This window comes from Oncorhynchus keta, chromosome 17, assembly GCF_023373465.1.
Source record: "Oncorhynchus keta strain PuntledgeMale-10-30-2019 chromosome 17, Oket_V2, whole genome shotgun sequence".
In the NCBI taxonomy this organism is placed as follows: Eukaryota; Metazoa; Chordata; class Actinopteri; order Salmoniformes; family Salmonidae; genus Oncorhynchus; species Oncorhynchus keta.
The window spans coordinates 29,469,056-29,488,653 of NC_068437.1; the positions used below are offsets into that span (position 1 = coordinate 29,469,056).

Genomic DNA, 19,598 nt, shown 5'->3' on the forward strand with positions numbered 1-19,598 from the left:
GGCATTAAAATTAGGTTCACAAACAATGAGAGGAAAAACCATGAGGATTTTAGGTCTATGAAGACACTATATAGATGTTGTGATCTAATTTTAGATCTTCAGGAATTGTATTAATACGCTGTGATATAATTATTCCATTTTTTTTAGCATCTTTAGATTTAGAGCATAAGACAGTTGTTTTGTATGTTTGTCACAGGTGGTATGCAGTATTTAAATAGCAACTAAGATGAGATATATTATTAATATTATTATTTGTAGTTATTTTTTTATCAACACTGTTATTTTTTTTTCAGGTGAAGGAATGGCTCTGTCTGACCTGCCAGATGCAGAGAGCACTTGGAGCAGTGGAACCCCAGGAGCTCCCATGATGAAATCCCAACCGTTGCCCAGCATAGTCTCTACACCTGTTGCACTTCAAAAGGAGAATGTCACACCTGCTGCATCTCCAAAGCCGACTCCAGCTCCAGCTAAACCCCAGAAGGAGGAGATCCCAGCACCTGCGGCTGGCCAACAAGAGATCACTCCACCCACTGTACCTCAGGAGACACCAATTCCCGCTGGAACCCCAGCACCAAATGCAGACAAAAAGGAGGAGACCCCACCACTAGGATCCTCACAACATAAACAAGCTTCACCTGCTCTGGCTGAGAAGGAGAATCAAGAACCTATAATTGTACAGAAACCAGTGGACCAACCAATTCCAGCAACACCCAAAACCAGTGGAGCTGCTACACCTGTACAGCAGCCAGAAAAGCAAACTCCTCCACTGCAACAGCCTGCTTCAAAGGCATCACAACAAGTACAGCCCCAACAAACTCCAAAGCCAGACCTCGAAACTGCTCCCTAAAGGAGCCAATGACTCCTGCTTCAGAGAAAGAGAAGAAGAACCCAGCACCAGGGTCACCACAGAAGGAATTATCTCCAGCAGTGGCTTCACAGCAGGACAAAACGCCAGTGGACAAATCAACTCCAACCCCTGTCCAACATCCTCCACACCAAGAGACTCCACAACAACAAGAGCAACAACGTCAGCCTCTAACAGCGACACCGAAAAGAGAGCCTGGGAAGCCTCAACAGCTTCCAAAAGGTGGAGCCTCTTATGCAAAATCTGTACCACCACCACAGGCCCAGCCCCCCAAGCAGGAGTCAGGAGGCTTCTTTGGCTTTGGTGGTGCTAAATCTCAGCCTGCTCAGTCAACGCCTGAAGACTCGGTGTCAGGGAAGATGCTTGGCTTTGGCTCCTCTATCTTCAGCTCTGCATCCACTTTGATCACCTCAGCTGTTCAGGATGAGCACCGCACCACACCTCCAGCTTCCCCCAAGGTGTCTATGACTCCTGCTTCAGTGAAAGAGACCCCAGCAGCAGGCTCGTCACAGAAGAAGGAGGTATCCCCGACAGTGGTTTACCAGCAGGACCAGAAGCCAGTGGACAGACCGACTCCAACACTTGTCCAACAACCTCCACAACAGAAGACTCTACAACAACAAGGACAGCCTCCGCAGCCCTCAGCAGAGGCACCAAAATCAGAGCCTGATATATCAATAGTTGAAGCTGCTACAGCAGCAGACACTCAAAATCCGGCAAGCCCAGTGCCTGCTCAGAAGGCTCCACTGGAGAACCGAAGAACATCAGAACCTCATAAACCACCACAGCAGCCCAGCCCTGGGCGTAGGGAGAGTAGTGCCTTCCCAGCCACAAAGCAACCCCCCAAGCAGGAATCAGGAGGCTTATTTGGCTTTGGAGGTCCCAAATCTCAGTCTGCCTCCTCAAAGCCTGAAGAGTCAGTGTCTGGGAAGATGTTTGGCTTTGGCTCGTCCATCTTCAGCTCTGCCTCCACTTTGATAACATCAGTTGTTCAGGACGAGCCCCGAACCACACCGCCAGCTTCTCCCAAGATGTCTGCACTGGCCCAGACCTCCCCCAAGATGCCCCCTGCAAAGGAGACCAAACTACCTGCTGCTCAGAAAGCAGAGGAGAAGAAAGCAGCGCATCCCCAGAAGGCCAATGTCCCCCCATCATTACATGCCAAAGTGGACAAACCCCCATCAGCTCCTCCAAAGGGAGCAGCATCCTCCCAACCAGCACCCAAAGCAGGCCAATCTACTTGTCCACTCTGCAAGGTGGAACTCAACAAGGGCTCCAAGGACCCTCCCAACTACAACACCTGCACAGAATGCAAGAACACTGTCTGCAACCTCTGTGGATTTAACCCCATGCCACATGAAACAGTAAGTAAATAGTATATGTTTCATCAAAGTAGTTAGGCTACTTTAAAATAACTGTTGTGCTTTTTTTTTAGAACAATTGGTTAATGATAGTAAGTATACATATACAATGTATATCGTCGCCAGTCTTGTCTTTCATGGGAGGTGTAAGAAAGGATAACAAGATGCTTTGATGGAGTTCTTGTTATTAATATTGTCTTTCCTCAAAAAATATCTAATGTTGGTTTATGATCTTCCTGAAAACCAATTGTAATCTGACAGCATTATCTTTGAGTATCTTGGCAAGGTTTTGACATTCATGTTCATCATCTGCTACTGATCACATTTGACATATTGTTCGGTGCATGACTTTTGTCTGAAGGGGTTTGGAGTCCATCGTGGCTCCCATATTCTACAGAATATGCTAGGGATGTAACATTCACCGAAACGCATCGGCCCCTGATTCCATGTTCAAGATGCAAGTGCATCAGTCCACGGATCCCAAACCAATCCAAATGTAGCATGCATCGTTCAAAAAATAGGTTCTAAAGTTATGAATTCATGGTTCACGAGTATTTTTTGCTCATATTACGTTCTTTCTACTGTCGGAAAATATCTCTTATCTTGTAACAACTGATCTTGTTCAGTGTCCAACTGCATGTAAGTGTGTTGACAGTCATTGATCGACAAGTCATTTTGCATGCCAAACAACCCCAGGCAATGTTAGTAGCCTATTTAAACTGCACACTCTGCCCAGCTTTGTTTTGGTTGTTTTACTTTAAACAATCAGTATGGTCATTTTTAGATTTAAACTCAGCAAAAACAGAAACGTCCCCTTTTCAGGACCCTGTCTTTCAAAGATAATTTGTAAAAATCCAAATAACTTCACAGATCGTCATTGTAAAGGGTTTGAACACTGTTTCCCATGCTTGTTCAATGAACCATGAACAATTTATGAACATGCACCTGTGGAACGGTCGTTAATACACTAACAGCTTACAGGCGGTAGGCAATCAAGGTCACCGTTATAAAAACTTAGGACACTAAGAGGCCTTTCTACTGACTCTGAAAAACACCAAAAGAAAGATGCCCAGGGTCCCTGCTCATCTGCGTGAACGTGCCTTAGGCATGCTGCAAGGAGGCATGAGGACTGCAGATGTGGCCAGGGCAATAAATTGCAATGTCGGTACTGTGAGACGCCTAAGACAGTGCTACAGGGAGACAGGACGGAGAGCTGATCATCCTCGCAGTGGCATACCACGTGTAACAACACCTGCGCAGGATCGGTATATCTGAACATCACACCTGAGGGGCAGGTACAGGATGGCAACAACAACTGCCCGAGTTACACCAGGAACGCACAATCCCTCCATCAGCGCTCTGACAGTCCTCAATATTCTGAGAGAGGCTGGACTGAGGGCTTGTAGGCCTGTTGTAAGGCAGTTCCTCACCAGACATCACCGGCAACAACGTTGCCTATGTGCAAAAACCCAGCGTCGCTGGACCAGACAGGACTGGCAAAAAGTGGTCTTCACTGACGAGTCGCAGTTTTGTCTCACCAGGGGTGATGGTCGGATTTGCGTTTATCGTCGAAGGAACGAGCCTTACACCAAGGCCCGTACTCTGGAGCGGGATCGATTTGGAGTTGGAGGGTCCGTCATGGTCTGGGACGGTGTGTCACAGCATGATCGGACTGAGCTTGTTGTCATTGCAGGCAATCTCAACGCTGTGCGTTACAGGGAAGACATCCTCCTCCCTCATGTGGTACCCTTCCTGCAGGCTCATCCTGACATGACCCTCCAGCATGACAATGCCTCCAGCCATACTGCTCGTTCTATGCATGATTTCCTGCAAGACAGGAATGTCAGTGTTCTGCCATGGCCAGCAAAGATCCTGGATCTCAATCCCATTGAGCACGTCTGGGAACTGTTGGATCGGAGGGTGAGGGCTAGGGCCATTCCGCCTAGAAATGTCCGGGAACATGCCGGTGCCTTGGTGGAAGAGTGGGGTAACATCTCACAGCAAGAACGGGCAAATCTGGTGCAGCCCATGAGGAGGAGATGCACTGCCGTACTTAATGCAGCTGGTGGCCACACCAGACACTGACTGTTACGTTTGATTTTGACCCCCCCTTTGTTCAGGGACATATTATTCCATTTATGTTAGTCACATGTCTGTGGAACTTGTTCAGTTTATGTCTCAGTTGTTGATTCTTGTTATGTACATACAAATATTTAACATGTTAACTTTGCTGAATATAAACGCAGTTGACAGAGAGGACATTTCTTTTTTTGCTGAGTTTACATGGTAAAGTTGATAATTTCATAACGAGGCCACCAATCCCTTTTGCAAGGCATGCCCTTAGCGTGAGGAGAAGCTCACTCAGTAAAAACTTCCAAATCAAATCAAATCAAATGTATTTATATAGCCCTTCGTACATCAGCTGATATCTCAAAGTGCTGTACAGAAACCCAGCCTAAAACCCCAAACAGTAAACAATGCAGGTGTAAAAGCACGGTGACTAGGAAAAACTCCCTAGAAAGGCCAAAACCTAGGAAGAAACCTAGAGAGGAACCAGGCTATGTGGGGTGGCCAGTCCTCTTCTGGCTGTGCCGGGTGGAGATTATAACAGAACATGGCCAAGATGTTCAAATGTTCATAAATGACCAGCATGGTCGAATAATAACAAGGCAGAACAGTTGAAACTGGAGCAGCAGCACAGTCAAGTGGACCGGGGACAGCAAGGAGTCATCATGTCAGGTAGTCCTGGGGCACGGTCCTAGGGCTCAGGTCCTCCGAGAGAGAGAAAGAAAGAAAGAGAGAATTAGAGAGAGCATATGTGGGGTGGCCCGTCCTCTTCTGGCTGTGCCGGGTGGAGATTATAACAGAACATGGCCAAGATGTTCAAATGTTCATAAATGACCAGCATGGTCGAATAATAGGAAGGCAGAACAGTTGAAACTGGAGCAGCAGCATGGCCAGGTGGATTGGGGACAGCAAGGAGTCATCATGTCAGGTAGTCCTGGGGCATGGTCCTAGGGCTCAGGTCAGTTGAAACTGGAGCAGCAGCATGGCCAGGTGGACTGGGGACAGCAAGGAGTCATCATGTCAGGTAGTCCCGGGGCATGGTCCTAGGGCTCAGGTCCTCCGAGAGAGAGAAAGAAAGAAGGAGAGAATTAGACAACGCACACTTAGATTCACACAGGACACCGAATTAGGACAGGAGAAGTACTCCAGATATAACAAACTGACCCTAGCCCCCCGACACAAACTACTGCAGCATAAATACTGGAGGCTGAGACAGGACACACACACACACACACACACACACACACGGAAAGAGAGGAGTCTGCTTCAACAGATCCAGCTCAGAGAGGCCCAACTCTCCATCAGCAGACAATTTGAATTTAGAATTTAAAATGAATGTGTGTATGCAACAATTGTTAACTCATTGAATCTTTTCCAGCGAACCCAATTGCATCAAATTGTTTCAAACTAAATTGTATCTCATCGGAGCCCATGTGTCTAGCTAGATACGTATCGAATCGTCTTCAAAGGGAAATATTCACATCCTAAGAATATGCATCAGGCATTAAAATTAGGTTCACAAACAATGAGAGGAAAAACCATGAGGATTTTAGGTCTATGAAGACACTCTATATAGATGTTGTGATCTAATTTTAGATCTTCGGGAATTGTATTAATACGCTGTGATATAATTATTCAATTTTTTTTTAGCATCTTTAGATTTAGAGCATAAGACAGTTGTTTTGTATGTTTGTCACAGGTGGTATGCAGTATTTAAATAGCAACTAAGATGAGATATATTATTAATATTATTATTTGTAGTTATTTTTTTATCAACACTGTTATTTTTTTTTTTCAGGTGAAGGAATGGCTCTGTCTGACCTGCCAGATGCAGAGAGCACTTGGAGCAGTGGAACCCCAGGACCTCCCATGATGAAATCCCAACCGTTGCCCAGCATAGTCTCTACACCTGTTGCACTTCAAAAGGAGAATGTCACACCTGCTGCATCTCCAAAGCCGACTCCAGCTCCAGCTAAACCCCAGAAGGAGGAGATCCCAGTACCTGCGGCTGGCCAACAAGAGATCACTCCACCCACTGTACCTCAGGAGACACCAATTCCCGCTGGAACCCCAGCACCAAATGCAGACAAAAAGGAGGAGACCCCACCACTAGGATCCTCACAAAATAAACAAGCTTCACCTGCTCTGGCTGAGAAGGAGAATCAAGAACCTACAATTGTACAGAAAGCAGAGGAGAAGAAAGCAGCGCATCCCCAGAAGGCCAATGTCCCCCCATCAGTACATGCCAAAGTGGACAAACCCCCATCAGCTCCTCCAAAGGGAGCAGCATCCTCCCAACCAGCACCCAAAGCAGGCCAATCTACTTGTCCACTCTGCAAGGTTGAACTCAACAAGGGCTCCAAGGACCCTCCCAACTACAACACCTGCACAGAATGCAAGAACACTGTCTGCAACCTCTGTGGATTTAACCCCATGACACATGAAACAGAGGTAAGACTGGAAAATATGTTAATTACATTTGATTATATGTGTATTTCGCAGACTCATATTTGCTATGCATGCTTAAAAGGACTCTGTCATAGAATATGCCATATTCTCTGTAGTCCCCAATACCATGTTGAGCAGGTGTAATTATTCAGAAGATGTTAACCCCATAGGCACGTAGCAGAGGCAATGACTGATGAAGGTTGATCGCAATTTGTTCACTAAACTGTTGTATTATCCATCCTTAGACTCGTTATGTTGCTTGTCTAGAGAAAACAGGTCTTATTGTCTTGAATGGGTTTTAGCTCAAACAAGATACAGACTATTCAGATTTCCAACATAGGTTTTTTATTGTCTTACATTGAATGAAAATTAGTCAGAGGTTGTAGCACATTGTTAGATATTGTACCCTTTTCTTGTGCTTTTCTTGTGCAGTGATAACACACTGGGCATAGACTTCAATTGAACATTTATCACACGTTGGTTCAATGTGGAAACAGCATTGATTCAACGACTGCGTGCCCAGTCGGAAGTCATTTGTGAGGCTGTAGTCTACTCAATCTCTTGTTTCCTGATATTGTGACTCAGTAACAGTGTAGGTCACTACAAGGTATTTGTGGTGATTTCATCTGCAAATGTCTAATAATAGCAGGCCTGTTCAGACCGCTCACAGCAGTTCACCCAGCTGCTGGGTACTGATGGAGGGATGGAGGCCTTCAGGGCTAGGGCTGGAAACATGAATGCTATCTGCTCTGTAAAGTCAACCTACATAATAACAGCCCATAATCCACCCTGTGTTCTCAGTGCTGCTGTGTTTCACTCAATACTTACTTTAGTAATGGGAGTCTGAAAGGATCAAGCTACATGTAACTGCCAAAATAAAGGAAACACTTGAGTAAATGAAGGATACAAAGTAAACAACAAGAAGTACATGGACATCCCTTAAAGTTAGTGGATTCTATTTCAGCCACACCTGTTGTTGACAAGTTTATAAATTCAAGCACACCGCCATGAAATCTCTATAGACAAACATTGGCAGTAGAATGGCCTTACTGAAGAGCTCAGCGACTTTCACCATGGCAGCCTCATAGGATGCCACCTTTCCAACAAGTCAACTCATAAAAGTTTGGCCCTGCTAGAGCCTTTTCGATCAACTGTAAGTGCTATTACTGTGAAGTGCCACCATCTAGGAGCAAAAACGGCTCAGCCGCAAAGTGGTATGCCACACATGCTCACAGAATGGGACCGGCGGGTACTGTAGTGCGTAAAAATTGTCTGTCCTCGGTTGCAACACTCACTATTGAGCTGCACATTTCCTCTGGAAGCAACGTCAGCCCAAGGACTGTTCGTCTGGAGTTTCATGAAATGGGTTTCCATGGCCGAGCAGCCGCACACAAGCCTAAGATCACCATGTGTGATGCCATGTGTCAGCTGGAGTGGTATAAAGCTCGCCGCCATTGGACACTGGAGCAGTGGAAATTCGTTCTCTGGAGTGAGGAATCACGCTTCACCATCTGGCAGTCTGATGGACGAATCTGGGATTGGCGGATGCCAGGATAAAGCTACCTGCCACAATGCATAGTGTCAGCTGGAAAGTTTGGTGGAGAAGGAATAATGGTCTGGGGCTGTTTTTCATGGTTCTGGCTAGGCCCTTAGTTTCATTGAAGGGGCATTTCTATGTTACAGCATACAATGACATTCTAGACGATTCTGTGCTTCCAACTTTGTGGCAACAGTTTGGTGAAGGCCCTTTCCTGTTTCAGCATGACAATGCCCCCGTCCACAAAGCAAGGTCCATACAGAAATGGTTTGTTGAGATTGCTGTGGAAGAACTTGACTGGCCTGCACAGAGACCTGACCTCAACCCCATTGAACACATTTGGAATGAATTGGAACGCAGACTGCGAGCCAGGCCTAATTGCCCAACATCAGTGCCGACCTCACTAGTGCCGACCTCACGTAGCAATGTTCCAACATCTAGTGGAAGCCTTCCCAGAAGAGTGGAGGATGTTATAGCAGCAAAGGGGGGACCAACTCCATATTAATGCCCATGATTTTGGAATGAGATGTTCGACGAGCATGTGTCCACATACTTTTGGCCATGTATATTGTATATTGTGTATACTGCTCATTATTTTGGCTACCATATCTAAAAGAAAGAGATCTCAGTGACTTTGAAAGAGTGGTCTCAAATGAGCATAGTATTTCCAGATTTCTATAAAATATGACCTATACTTATTTACAATATGAGCAAAATAGTTTTCCTTCCAAATTTGTTTTATTAAGTATGTTAAAATGCAGCTCTTCTGTGTTGGAATGGTGTGGACGTTCCCCAACAACAGAGTGGTGTGGGCATATACCATTCAAAAAAAATATTCATGTGAGTAGGCTGCTGATTGGCCAGCTCATTCTTGTCTAGACTGCTGATTGGCCAGCTCATCCTCCTCTAGACTGCTGATTGGCCAGCTCATCTTCCTCTAGACTGCTGATTGGCCAGCTCATTCTCCTCAGGAGTATCACATAATATTCTATGAGGAAATAGCAAGCATTTTTTAAACTGTCTGTTTGACATACACGTTTGAGGTGGGTTTTTTAAAGTGTTTTTTCTCCAATGAATGCTTTGGCGACAAATACGAGTATAGGATGAGTCAACAACATTATTTGGGTATTTATTTAACGTAATATTAACCTTTATAAGGGAGATTTTCACTGGACAGTGATTGGCACCCGTTCCAGCCAATAACAGACTTGTGTATAAAAAAACTACTGACAACATAATAAAATGTGCTGCCAAGTTCATTCTCCCTCCGGGCCAGAACAGTTTAGAGGTGACAAAATATAGCATTTTTACCTCCTGCCCTTTGACATGTTTTGAGAGACTGAGATGGATTTTAAAGCATGAGACCTCTATAGATGAGCGACTGAGCCCTGCATTGGAAATGTGTGGCGAGATTGCCTGGATTGCCTGGAGAGCTGCCCAGATTATGCATTAGCACTGAGGTCTAAGTGCAATGGCTCTATGTAACCTTTATGAATAGAATTTATTGTTTGAGTGTCCTCAAACAGTATTTAAACGATTCTCTAATGTCGGACAGCTGCCTGCCGCTTCCTGGGACATCCCTCTCATGGTAAGGTCTCAGTGGATGTGACATAATGTCTCAGCCTTGGCGTTCCGGCAGCAATAAAACTTTATGAAAGTGATTGAGAGTTGTGCAACAGCATTAGTGAGATGGGATATGCTGCTGTGGCTGGCTGGGGACTTTCCAGCCTCCATGAGAGATGGCAGGGCCCTGTAATATGCCAATAAACAGAGGTGAGCTGTAATAATTCCAACACAACACAGCAGCCTGCAGCAGCAGCACGTGTCCCATGCAGTCATCACTGGCTCGCTGCACTTCAACAGTTCTCTTTAATTCATTTGGCTTAGAGCCCCACACGTGTGTTGCCTGCTAATAGTGGTGCATTGGCTTTCTGTCACCAACACACTGACACGGGCTAGCTAAGGGCTGGGACGTTGGGTGCTGCCCTCACTTCGGTCACCTCTGGGTTAACTAAAGTATGCTAGTGTTAATTAGGGAACTCCCTATTTCCAGGCAGGTAATGAAGAGTAGTTACATTACAGCTTCCATTACAGTGTTTCTCATTGGTTGTTTATTCTCAGGTGTGTGAGCATGCGTGATTGAAAGACTGGGTCAAACCCCAACATGAGTGAATATGAATAAAGTGACTCGGTCTATTAAAAAGTGGTCAGATGAAGCAGATGCTAAACAACAGGACTGTTTTGCTATCAGACTGGGACATGTTCCGTGATTCTTCCGATGGCATTGAGGAGTACACCACATCAGTCACTGGATTTATCAATAAGTGCATCGAGGACGTCGTCCCCACAGTAACTGTACGTACTGTACATACCCCAACCAGAAGCCATGGATTACAGGCAATATTCGCACTGAGCTAAAGGGCAGAGCTGCCGTTTTCAAGGTGCTGACGTGATTAAAACCTTTAAACAGGTCAACATACACAAAGCTGCGTGGCCAGATGGATTACCAGGACGTGTGCTCCAGGCATGTGCTGACCAACTGGTAGGTGTCATCACTGGCAGTTTCAACATTTCCCTGATTGAGTCTGTAATACAAACATGCTTCAAGCAGACCACCAAGGTCCCTGTGCCCAAGAACACAAAAGCAACCTGCCTAAATGACTACAGATGCGTATTACTCACGTCCGTAGCCATGAAGTGCTTTGAAAGGTTGGTAATGGCTCACATCAACACCATTATCCCAGAAACCCTAGACCCACTCCAATTTGCATACTGTCCAAACAGATCCACAGATGATGCCATTTCTATTGCACTCCACACTGCCCTTTCCCACCTGGACAAAAGGAACACTTATGTGAGAATGCTATTCGTTGACTACAGCTCAGCGTTCAACACCATAGTACCCTCAAAGTTCATCAAGCTAAGGATCCTGGGACTAAACACCTCCCTCTGCAACTGGATCCTGCTCTTCCTGACGGGCCGCCCCCAGGTGGTGAGGGTAGGTAGCAACACATCTGCCACGCTGATCCTCAACACTGGAGCTCCCCATGGGTGTTTGCTCAGTCCCCTCCTGTACTCCCTGTTCACCCACGACTGCATGGCCAGGCATGACTCCAACACCATCATTACGTTTGCAGACGGCACAACAGTGGTAGGCCTGATCACCGATAACGACGAGACAGCCTATAGGGAGGAAGTCAGAGACCTGGCCGGGTGGTGCCAGAATAACAACATATCTCTGAACGTAACCAAGACTAAGGAGATTATTGTGGACTACAGGAAAAGGAGGACCGAGCACGCCCCCATTCTCATCGACGGGGCTGTAGTGGAGCAGGTTGAGAGCTTCAAGTTCCTTGGTGTCCACATCACCAACAAACTAGAATGGTCCAAACACACCATGACAGTCGTGAAGAGGGGACGACAAAGCCTATTCCCCATCAGGAAACTAAAAATGATTTGGCATGGGTCCTGAGATCCTCAAAAGGTTCTACAGCTGCAACATCGAGAGCATCACTACCTGGTACGGCAATTGCTCGGCCTCTGACCGCAAGGCACTACAGAGGGTAGTGTGTACGGCCCAGTACATCACTGGGGCTAAGCTGCCTGCCATCCAGGACCTCTACACCAGACGGTGTCAGAGGAAGGCCCTCAAAATTTTCAAAGACCCCAGCCACCCAAGTCATACTGTTCTCTCTACCACCGCATGGCAAGTGGTACCGAAGTGCCAAGTCTAGGACAAAAAGGCTTCTCAAAAGTTTTTACCCCCAAGCCATAAGACTCCTGAACAGGTAATCAAATGGCTACCCGGTCTATTTGCATTGTGTGCCTCCCCCTACCCCTCTTTTACGCTACTGCTACTCTCTGTTCATCATATATGCATAGTCACTTTAACCATAACTACATGTTATGCCTCAATCAGCCTGACTAACCGGTGTCTGTATGTAGCCTCGCTACTTTTATAGCCTCGCTACTGTATATCACCTGTCTTTTTACTATTGTTTTATTTCTTTACCTACCTATTGTTGACCTTTTTTCCACTATTGGTTAGAGCCTGTAAGTAAGCATTTCACTGTAAGATGTTTTATTCAGCGCACGTGGCAAACACTTTGATTTAAAGGATAATGAGGTATTGTTTTTTGGGATTCCTCATATTATAGCCATATCATTTAAAAAATGATAAATAGTCTCCACATGGGGGTATGGCACTGCTCTGATGTCAGTGTTCGTACAGTGGGCTAGCTAGCCGATTCACAAGCGTTCCAATGTAATAACATGTCATTTCTCAGACCTCTCTTAGTCACACAACTGGAGGCCTTTTCTAAAGGTCATCTTTTGATGCTAATGCCGTTTTAATGAGATGCCGGGTTATTTCGCACTAACCTCCACAGGCTGGACCAAAATACCACCAGATTAAACCTGAAAGCAGTTTGCATTTAATGGAAACTCAAAGTTGCTGCTGCATTATTGATTTTTTATGTCTGCAGCCCATTTAATATTGTTTTGTAATGGTTGCATTTTAGGTAATAGATGATCATCAGTAATTGTCAGTATTTGTTGCAAGTGACGTACTGAATTAGCCACATACAGTATTAGTATTTGTGTGCTACTTGGTAGCCTGTTCCCTCATGTCCCTGGATATTGAATCTCACTAACAGGGCTATGAGAGTAGACCTCTGTGATACTGTGGATATTTACGACAAGGCTCAGCCTAACTCACACATCATAATGGAGAAATAATTCTTCATCTGATCGACTTTCCTCTTACATAAACGACTTTGCTTCTTGTGTCTTTCATGCACAGAAGACAATTCAGCCTGAGGTAGAGGTTGGGAGAGGGGATACACAGACAATGCTTACTTAGTACCTCATCAACATGCCTGTGTGAAGGCAGAGTGGCATAAATTGCTTGGCCTTAACATTGATGGCTGGGAATTTGTGTAACTGCAGGGGCAGCTGACATCCACATTGTCATAAGATTTTTTTTAAACCTTTATTTAAGTAGGCAAGTCAGTTAAGAACAAATTATTATTTACAATGACGGCCTACCCAGGCCAAACCCTACCCCGGCCAAACCCTAATCTGGACGACGCTGGGCCAATTGTGCACCGCTCTATGGGACTCCCAATCACGGACGGTTGTGATACAGCGTGGAATCGAACCAGGGCCTTTCGTGATGGCTCTAGCACTGAGATGCAGTGCGTTAGACCGCTGCGCTACTCAGGAGCAATACTGCATTGTGCTTTTCTTGAGCTTCAGATCTTTCCCTGCTTTATTATAGTATTTTTTTTCTTCGAATTGACAGATGCTGTCAAAGCCTTTTTATCCTCTACAGAAGAGTAAAAAGCTGTGTTATGGTTGGAGAGGAGAGGGGGATGGGGAGGCGTGGGAACAAGAGGGGGCAAACACCCTCAGCAAGTCTGTCCATTTCCCTTCCTCTCTCTCTTTCTACTCCAGCTGGTCTTCTCAAAAGCCTGAGTGGATGTTTTCTGTTATCTAAGACACACGTGTTCCCTCCATGGGTCTGTTTACAGCTGTTTTCTATTAGACCACTACTACCTAGTTATAATGTTCCATACAGGGTTATAATGAGCATGGCCCAGGACGTATTGCTGGTTGGCAGTCTCATAGTTGCTACAGATGTGCTGGCACCACCATTAGCCTTTGTATAAAATGTCAGTACTATAATTTTTTATTGGAAAAAAGGACTTCCAAATATGTAAACAACAACAGCAATCTGTCATTCATGGTATCGCGACTCATCATAAACTATAGCCCTATCTGTAGGGAGCAATCACCACACCCACCTCCAAGGTTATGAAGCAAGGTTTTTAGCTTTAACTGTGGTACATTTTCTCTACTCTCTGCTAGGCCTGTGTAAATGTGTAGGTCCTGCCCTGGCCCAGGCTGTTGCTGTGGTGATACGGAGAAACCCCTTGGTGCACCGAGTGACGGTGTTAAAAATAGTCCCTCAGAGGCCAGACCAAACACAGCTTACCTGCTACCGCCTCCCTCCTTTCAACCCTTCTTCACAGGCTGTGTGTTTCACAGGGTTCTAGCCACTCTTTTATCTACGTTTTTAACCATTGCAATTTTTTTGCAGCGTGTTTGTATTGAAGATCAAGACTTCCAATATTATTTTATTTTTTACTTCTGAGGCTGAATGTTTCAAGTGATAATCTGCAGAGCAAGCTGGTTTAAATGTGCAATCTTACTCATGTCTTGGACCAGGTCTTCCCTGTAAAATAAGGTTTATGTCAATGAGACTAACCTTGATAGGCTACAGTTAGGGCTATGTAGGATTTCAACACTGCTGTACTTTCTACCTCAATTGATTCAGACTAAAATATGAGTTATTATAGGCCAGTTGATGGGTGTGTTGTGCTTAGGAGCAGTTCCTAGCTGTGACGTGCAACCCTCAAGCAATAATATTCCTTCAAAATGGGAGAGTGGTGCGGCTTGCTATTTTGACAGTGGGCTTGGCTGTCAGTTGGAGGAGAGGGAATCTCCCCCTAGAGACCTGTCCCCATTAATGCACTCATAGTGCATCTCTCTTTCTTTCTCTCGCCGTCTCCGCTCTCTATTAATCTTTCTATCTAGTCTATCAATCTTTTCTACCTTTACCCCTCTATCTCTCTCTCCCTCTCTCGTTCTCCCCCTCTCTCCCTCTCTCATTCTCTCTCTCTCCCTCTCTCATTCTCCCCCTCTCTCCCTCTCTCGTTCTCCCCCTCTCTCCCTCTCTCGTTCTCCCCCTCTCTCCCTCTCTCGTTCTCCCCCTCTCTCCCTCTCTCGTTCTCCCCCTCTCTCCCTCTCTCGTTCTCCCCCTCTCTCCCTCGCTGTCTACCCGTCTTCAAAGGAACGTTTGTTGACGTGTCATCTGTCAGATTTGAGAGAGAAAGCTCTTCGTCTTCAGAATGAAGCACTCTGCTTATGGCAGATTAGTGGGTCAACACTCTCTATTATCAGAGGGCCAGATTGATGAGGAATGTGAGCACTGCAGGGGCTGCTGAAAGCACACTATATTAGCCAGCTACAGGCGTTGCCAAAGGCAGCTGCCAGGCAATCAATAAGGAACTTACAAGCATGAGCTTCTGCAAGAATAGAGGTTCTCTGACAACCTGAAATGTACAGCCTCAAACACAACCCACCGGCCTTTTGTTCAAGTCACCTCACAGATGGCATGATATCAGATGTAAATCTCCAGTATTTTTGTATGCCCTTTGCCAGGGGACTTGGTTGGCACACTGTGTGCTTCTTAACAGAGTAATGCAACCAAGCTATTGATATTGTTGTGATAATGCTGACAAGTTTAAAAAAAATAGTATATGCTTGGTTACAGCAGCAGTGTGTTGGTTTATAGGCTCTCTGGTTTACAGGCGTACATGTATACAGGCTCTCTGGTTTACAGGCTTACAGGTTTACAGGCTCTCTGGTTTACAGGCTTACAGGTTTACAGGCTCTCTGGTTTACAGGCTTACAGGTTTACAGGCTCTCTGGTTTACAGGCTTACAGGTTTACAGGCTCTCTGGTTTACAGGCTTACAGGTTTACAGGCTCTCTGGTTTACAGGCTTACATGTATACAGGCTCTCTGGTTTACAGGCTTACAGGTTTACAGGCTCTCTGGTTTACAGGCTTACAGGTTTACAGGCTCTCTGGTTTACAGGCTTACAGGTTTACAGGCTCTCTGGTTTACAGGCTTACAGGTTTACAGGCTCTCTGGTTTACAGGCTTACAGGTTTACAGGCTCTCTGGTTTACAGGCTTACAGGTTTACAGGCTCTCTGGTTTACAGGCTTACAGGTTTACAGGCTCTCTGGTTTACAGGCTTACATGTATACAGGCTCTCTGGTTTACAGGCTTACAGGTTTACAGGCTCTCTGGTTTACAGGCTTACAGGTTTACAGGCTCTCTGGTTTACAGGCTTACAGGTTTACAGGCTCTCTGGTTTACAGGCTTACATGTATACATGCTCTCTGGTTTACAGGCTTACAGGTTTACAGGCTCCCTGGTTTACAGGCTTACAGGTTTACAGGCTCTCTGGTTTACATTTACATTTACATTTAAGTCATTTAGCAGACGCTCTTATCCAGAGCGACTTACAAATTGGTGCATACACCTAATGACATCCAGTGGAACAGCCACTTGCATCTAAATCTTTTTTTTGGGGGAGAAGGATTACTTACCCTTACTTACCCTATCCTAGGTATTCCTTGAAGAGGTGGGGTTTCAGGTGTCTCCGGAAGGTGGTGATTGACTCCGCTGTCCTGGCGTCGTGAGGGAGTTTGTTCCACCATTGGGGGCCAGAGCAGCGAACAGTTTTGACTGGGCTGAGCGGGAACTGTACTTCCTCAGTGGTAGGGAGGCGAGCAGGCCAGAGGTGGATGAACGCAGTGCCCTTGTTTGGGTGTAGGGCCTGATCAGAGCCTGGAGGTACTGAGGTGCCGTTCCCCTCACAGCTCCGTAGGCAAGCACCATGGTCTTGTAGCGGATGTGAGCTTCAACTGGAAGCCAGTGGAGAGAGCGGAGGAGCGGGGTGACGTGAGAGAACTTGGGAAGGTTGAACACCAGACGGGCTGCGGCGTTCTGGATGAGTTGTAGGGGTTTAATGGCACAGGCAGGGAGCCCAGCCAACAGCGAGTTGCAGTAATCAAGACGGGAGATGACAAGTGCCTGGATTAGGACCTGCGCCGCTTCCTGTGTGAGGCAGGGTCGTACTCTGCGGATGTTGTAGAGCATGAACCTACAGGAACGGGACACCGCCTTGATGTTAGTTGAGAACGTCAGGGTGTTGTCCAGGATCACACCAAGGTTCTTAGCGCTCTGGGAGGAGGACACAATGGAGTTGTCAACCGTGATGGCGAGATCATGGAACGGGCAGTCCTTCCCGGGAGGAAGAGGAGCTCCGTCTTGCTGAGGTTCAGCTTGAGGTGGTGATCCGTCATCCACACTGATATGTCTGCCAGACATGCAGAGATGCGATTCGCCACCTGGTCATCAGAAGGGGGAAAGGAGAAGATTAATTGTGTGTCGTCTGCATAGCAATGATAGGAGAGACCATGTGAGGTTATGACAGAGCCAAGTGACTTGGTGTATAGCGAGAATAAGAGAGGGCCTAGAACAGAGCCCTGGGGGACACCAGTGGTGAGAGCGCGTGGTGAGGAGACAGATTCTCGCCACGCCACCTGGTAGGAGCGACCTGTCAGGTAGGACGCAATCCAAGCGTGGGCCGCGCCGGAGATGCCCAACTCGGAGAGGGTGGAGAGGAGGATCTGATGGTTCACAGTATCGAAGGCAGCCGATAGGTCTAGAAGGATGAGAGCAGAGGAGAGAGAGTTAGCTTTAGCAGTGCGGAGCGCCTCCGTGATACAGAGAAGAGCAGTCTCAGTTGAATGACTAGTCTTGAAACCTGACTGATTTGGATCAAGAAGGTCATTCTGAGAGAGATAGCGGTAGAGCTGGCCAAGGACGGCACGCTCAAGAGTTTTGGAGAGAAAAGAGAGAAGGGATACTGGTCTGTAGTTGTTGACATCGGAGGGATCGAGTGTAGGTTTTTTCAGAAGGGGTGCAACTCTCGCTCTCTTGAAGACGGGAGGGACGTAGCCAGCGGTCAGGGATGAGTTGATGAGCGAGGTGAGGTAAGGGAGAAGGTCTCCGGAAATGGTCTGGAGAAGAGAGGAGGGGATAGGGTCAAGCGGGCAGGTTGTTGGGCGGCCGGCCGTCACAAGACGCAAGATTTCATCTGGAGAGAGAGGGGAGAAAGAGGTCAGAGCATAGGGTAGGGCAGTGTGAGCAGAACCAGCGGTGTCGTTTGACTTAGCAAACGAGGATCGGATGTCGTCGACCTTCTTCTTTTCAAAGTGGTTGACGAAGTCATCTGCAGAGAGGGAGGAGGGGGGAGGATTCAGGAGGGAGGAGAAGGTGGCAAAGAGCTTCCTAGGGTTAGAGGCAGATGCTTGGAATTTAGAATGGTAGAAAGTGGCTTTAGCAGCAGAGACAGAGGAGGAAAATGTAGAGAGGAGGGAGTGAAAGGATGCCAGGTCCGCAGGGAGGCGAGTTTTCCTCCATTTCCGCTCGGCTGCCCGGAGCCCTGTTCAGGTTTACAGGCTCTCTGGTTTCAGTTTTGTTATCAAGAGAATTATTTGCTGCTTTGCACACCTGAGTTATTTGATATCATTGACTATGCTGTAGTTGAATAAGATTGATGTGGGGGGGGGGTGTAGAATTGTGTGGCTTTTTCTCTGAGACGTGCTATCACATTGCATCTACATTGAACAAAAATATAAACACAGCATGTTGGTCCCATGTTTTCCATATGCACAAAAGCTTATTTCTATCACATTTTGTGCACAAATGTCTTTACACCCCTGTTAGTGGGCATTTCTCCTTTGCCAAGATAATCCATTCACCTGACAGGTGTGGCATATCAAGAAGCTTATTAAACAGCATGATCATTACACAGGTGCAACCCCTCTTTTACACTGCTGCTACTCTCTGTTTATCATATATGCATAGTCACTTTAACTATACATTCATGTACATACAACCTCAATTGGCCCGGCCAACCAGTGCCCCGCACATTGGCTAACTGGGCTGCATTGTGTCTCGCCACCCACCACCCACCATCCCCTCTTTTACGCTACTGCTACTCTCTGTTCATCATATATACGTAGTCACTTTAACCATATCTACATGTACATTCTACCTCAATCAGCCCGACTAACCGGTGCCCGTATGTAGCCTCGCTACTGTTATAGCCTCGCTACTGTATATAGCCTCGCTACTGTTATTTTTCGCTGTCTTCTTACTGTTGTTTTTATTTCTATACTTACCTATCGCTCACCTAATACCTTTTTTGCACTGTTGGTTAGAGCCTGTAAGTAAGCATTTCACTGTAATACTGAAGGATTGTCACTTGTACTCATGCTTGGGTTAATTCATCTGTATGGGCAATGAACCATAATACATTATGCTCACATGCAACATATACTGTACAATACACTGACAAATACCTGTTGTATTCGGCGCACGTGACAAATAAACTTTGATTGGATTTGATTTTAATAAAAGGCCACTATAAAATGTGCAGTTTTGTCACACAATACAATGCTACAGATGTCTCAAGTTTTGAGGGATGTGCAATTGGCATGCTGATTGCAGGAATGTCCACCAGAGCTGTTGAAAGAGAATTTCATGTTAATTTCTCTACCATAAGCCAACTCCAACAATGTTTTATAGAATTTGGCAGTGTGTCCAACCGGCCTCACAACCGCAGACCACTTGTATGGCGTTGTGTGAGTGAGCGGTTTGCTGATGTCAACATTGT

The 19,598-nt window shown here is 46.2% G+C and overlaps 2 protein-coding genes across 5 annotated transcripts in view; both read left to right on the top strand.

Moving 5' to 3' along the window:
* Positions 1-847: 847 nt before the first annotated feature.
* On the top strand, positions 848-6,160 carry LOC127908458 (protein piccolo-like; the record flags this gene model as incomplete). The annotated part of the gene is made up of 2 exons (XM_052466999.1): positions 848-2,229; positions 6,092-6,160. Coding segments are annotated over exons 1-2 (1,443 nt in total), but the record flags the coding sequence as incomplete, so codon positions are not given.
* LOC118396256 (protein piccolo-like) overlaps positions 6,156-19,598 on the top strand; it is a 98,810-nt gene continuing 85,367 nt past the window's right edge. For all 4 annotated transcript variants that reach the window (XM_052465837.1, XM_052465838.1, XM_052465839.1 and 1 more), the window contains exon 1: positions 6,156-6,744. In XM_052465837.1, the coding sequence (XP_052321797.1) occupies positions 6,163-6,744 (582 nt within the window). In that variant the 5' untranslated portion in view covers positions 6,156-6,162. The remainder of the gene's footprint in view (positions 6,745-19,598) is intronic.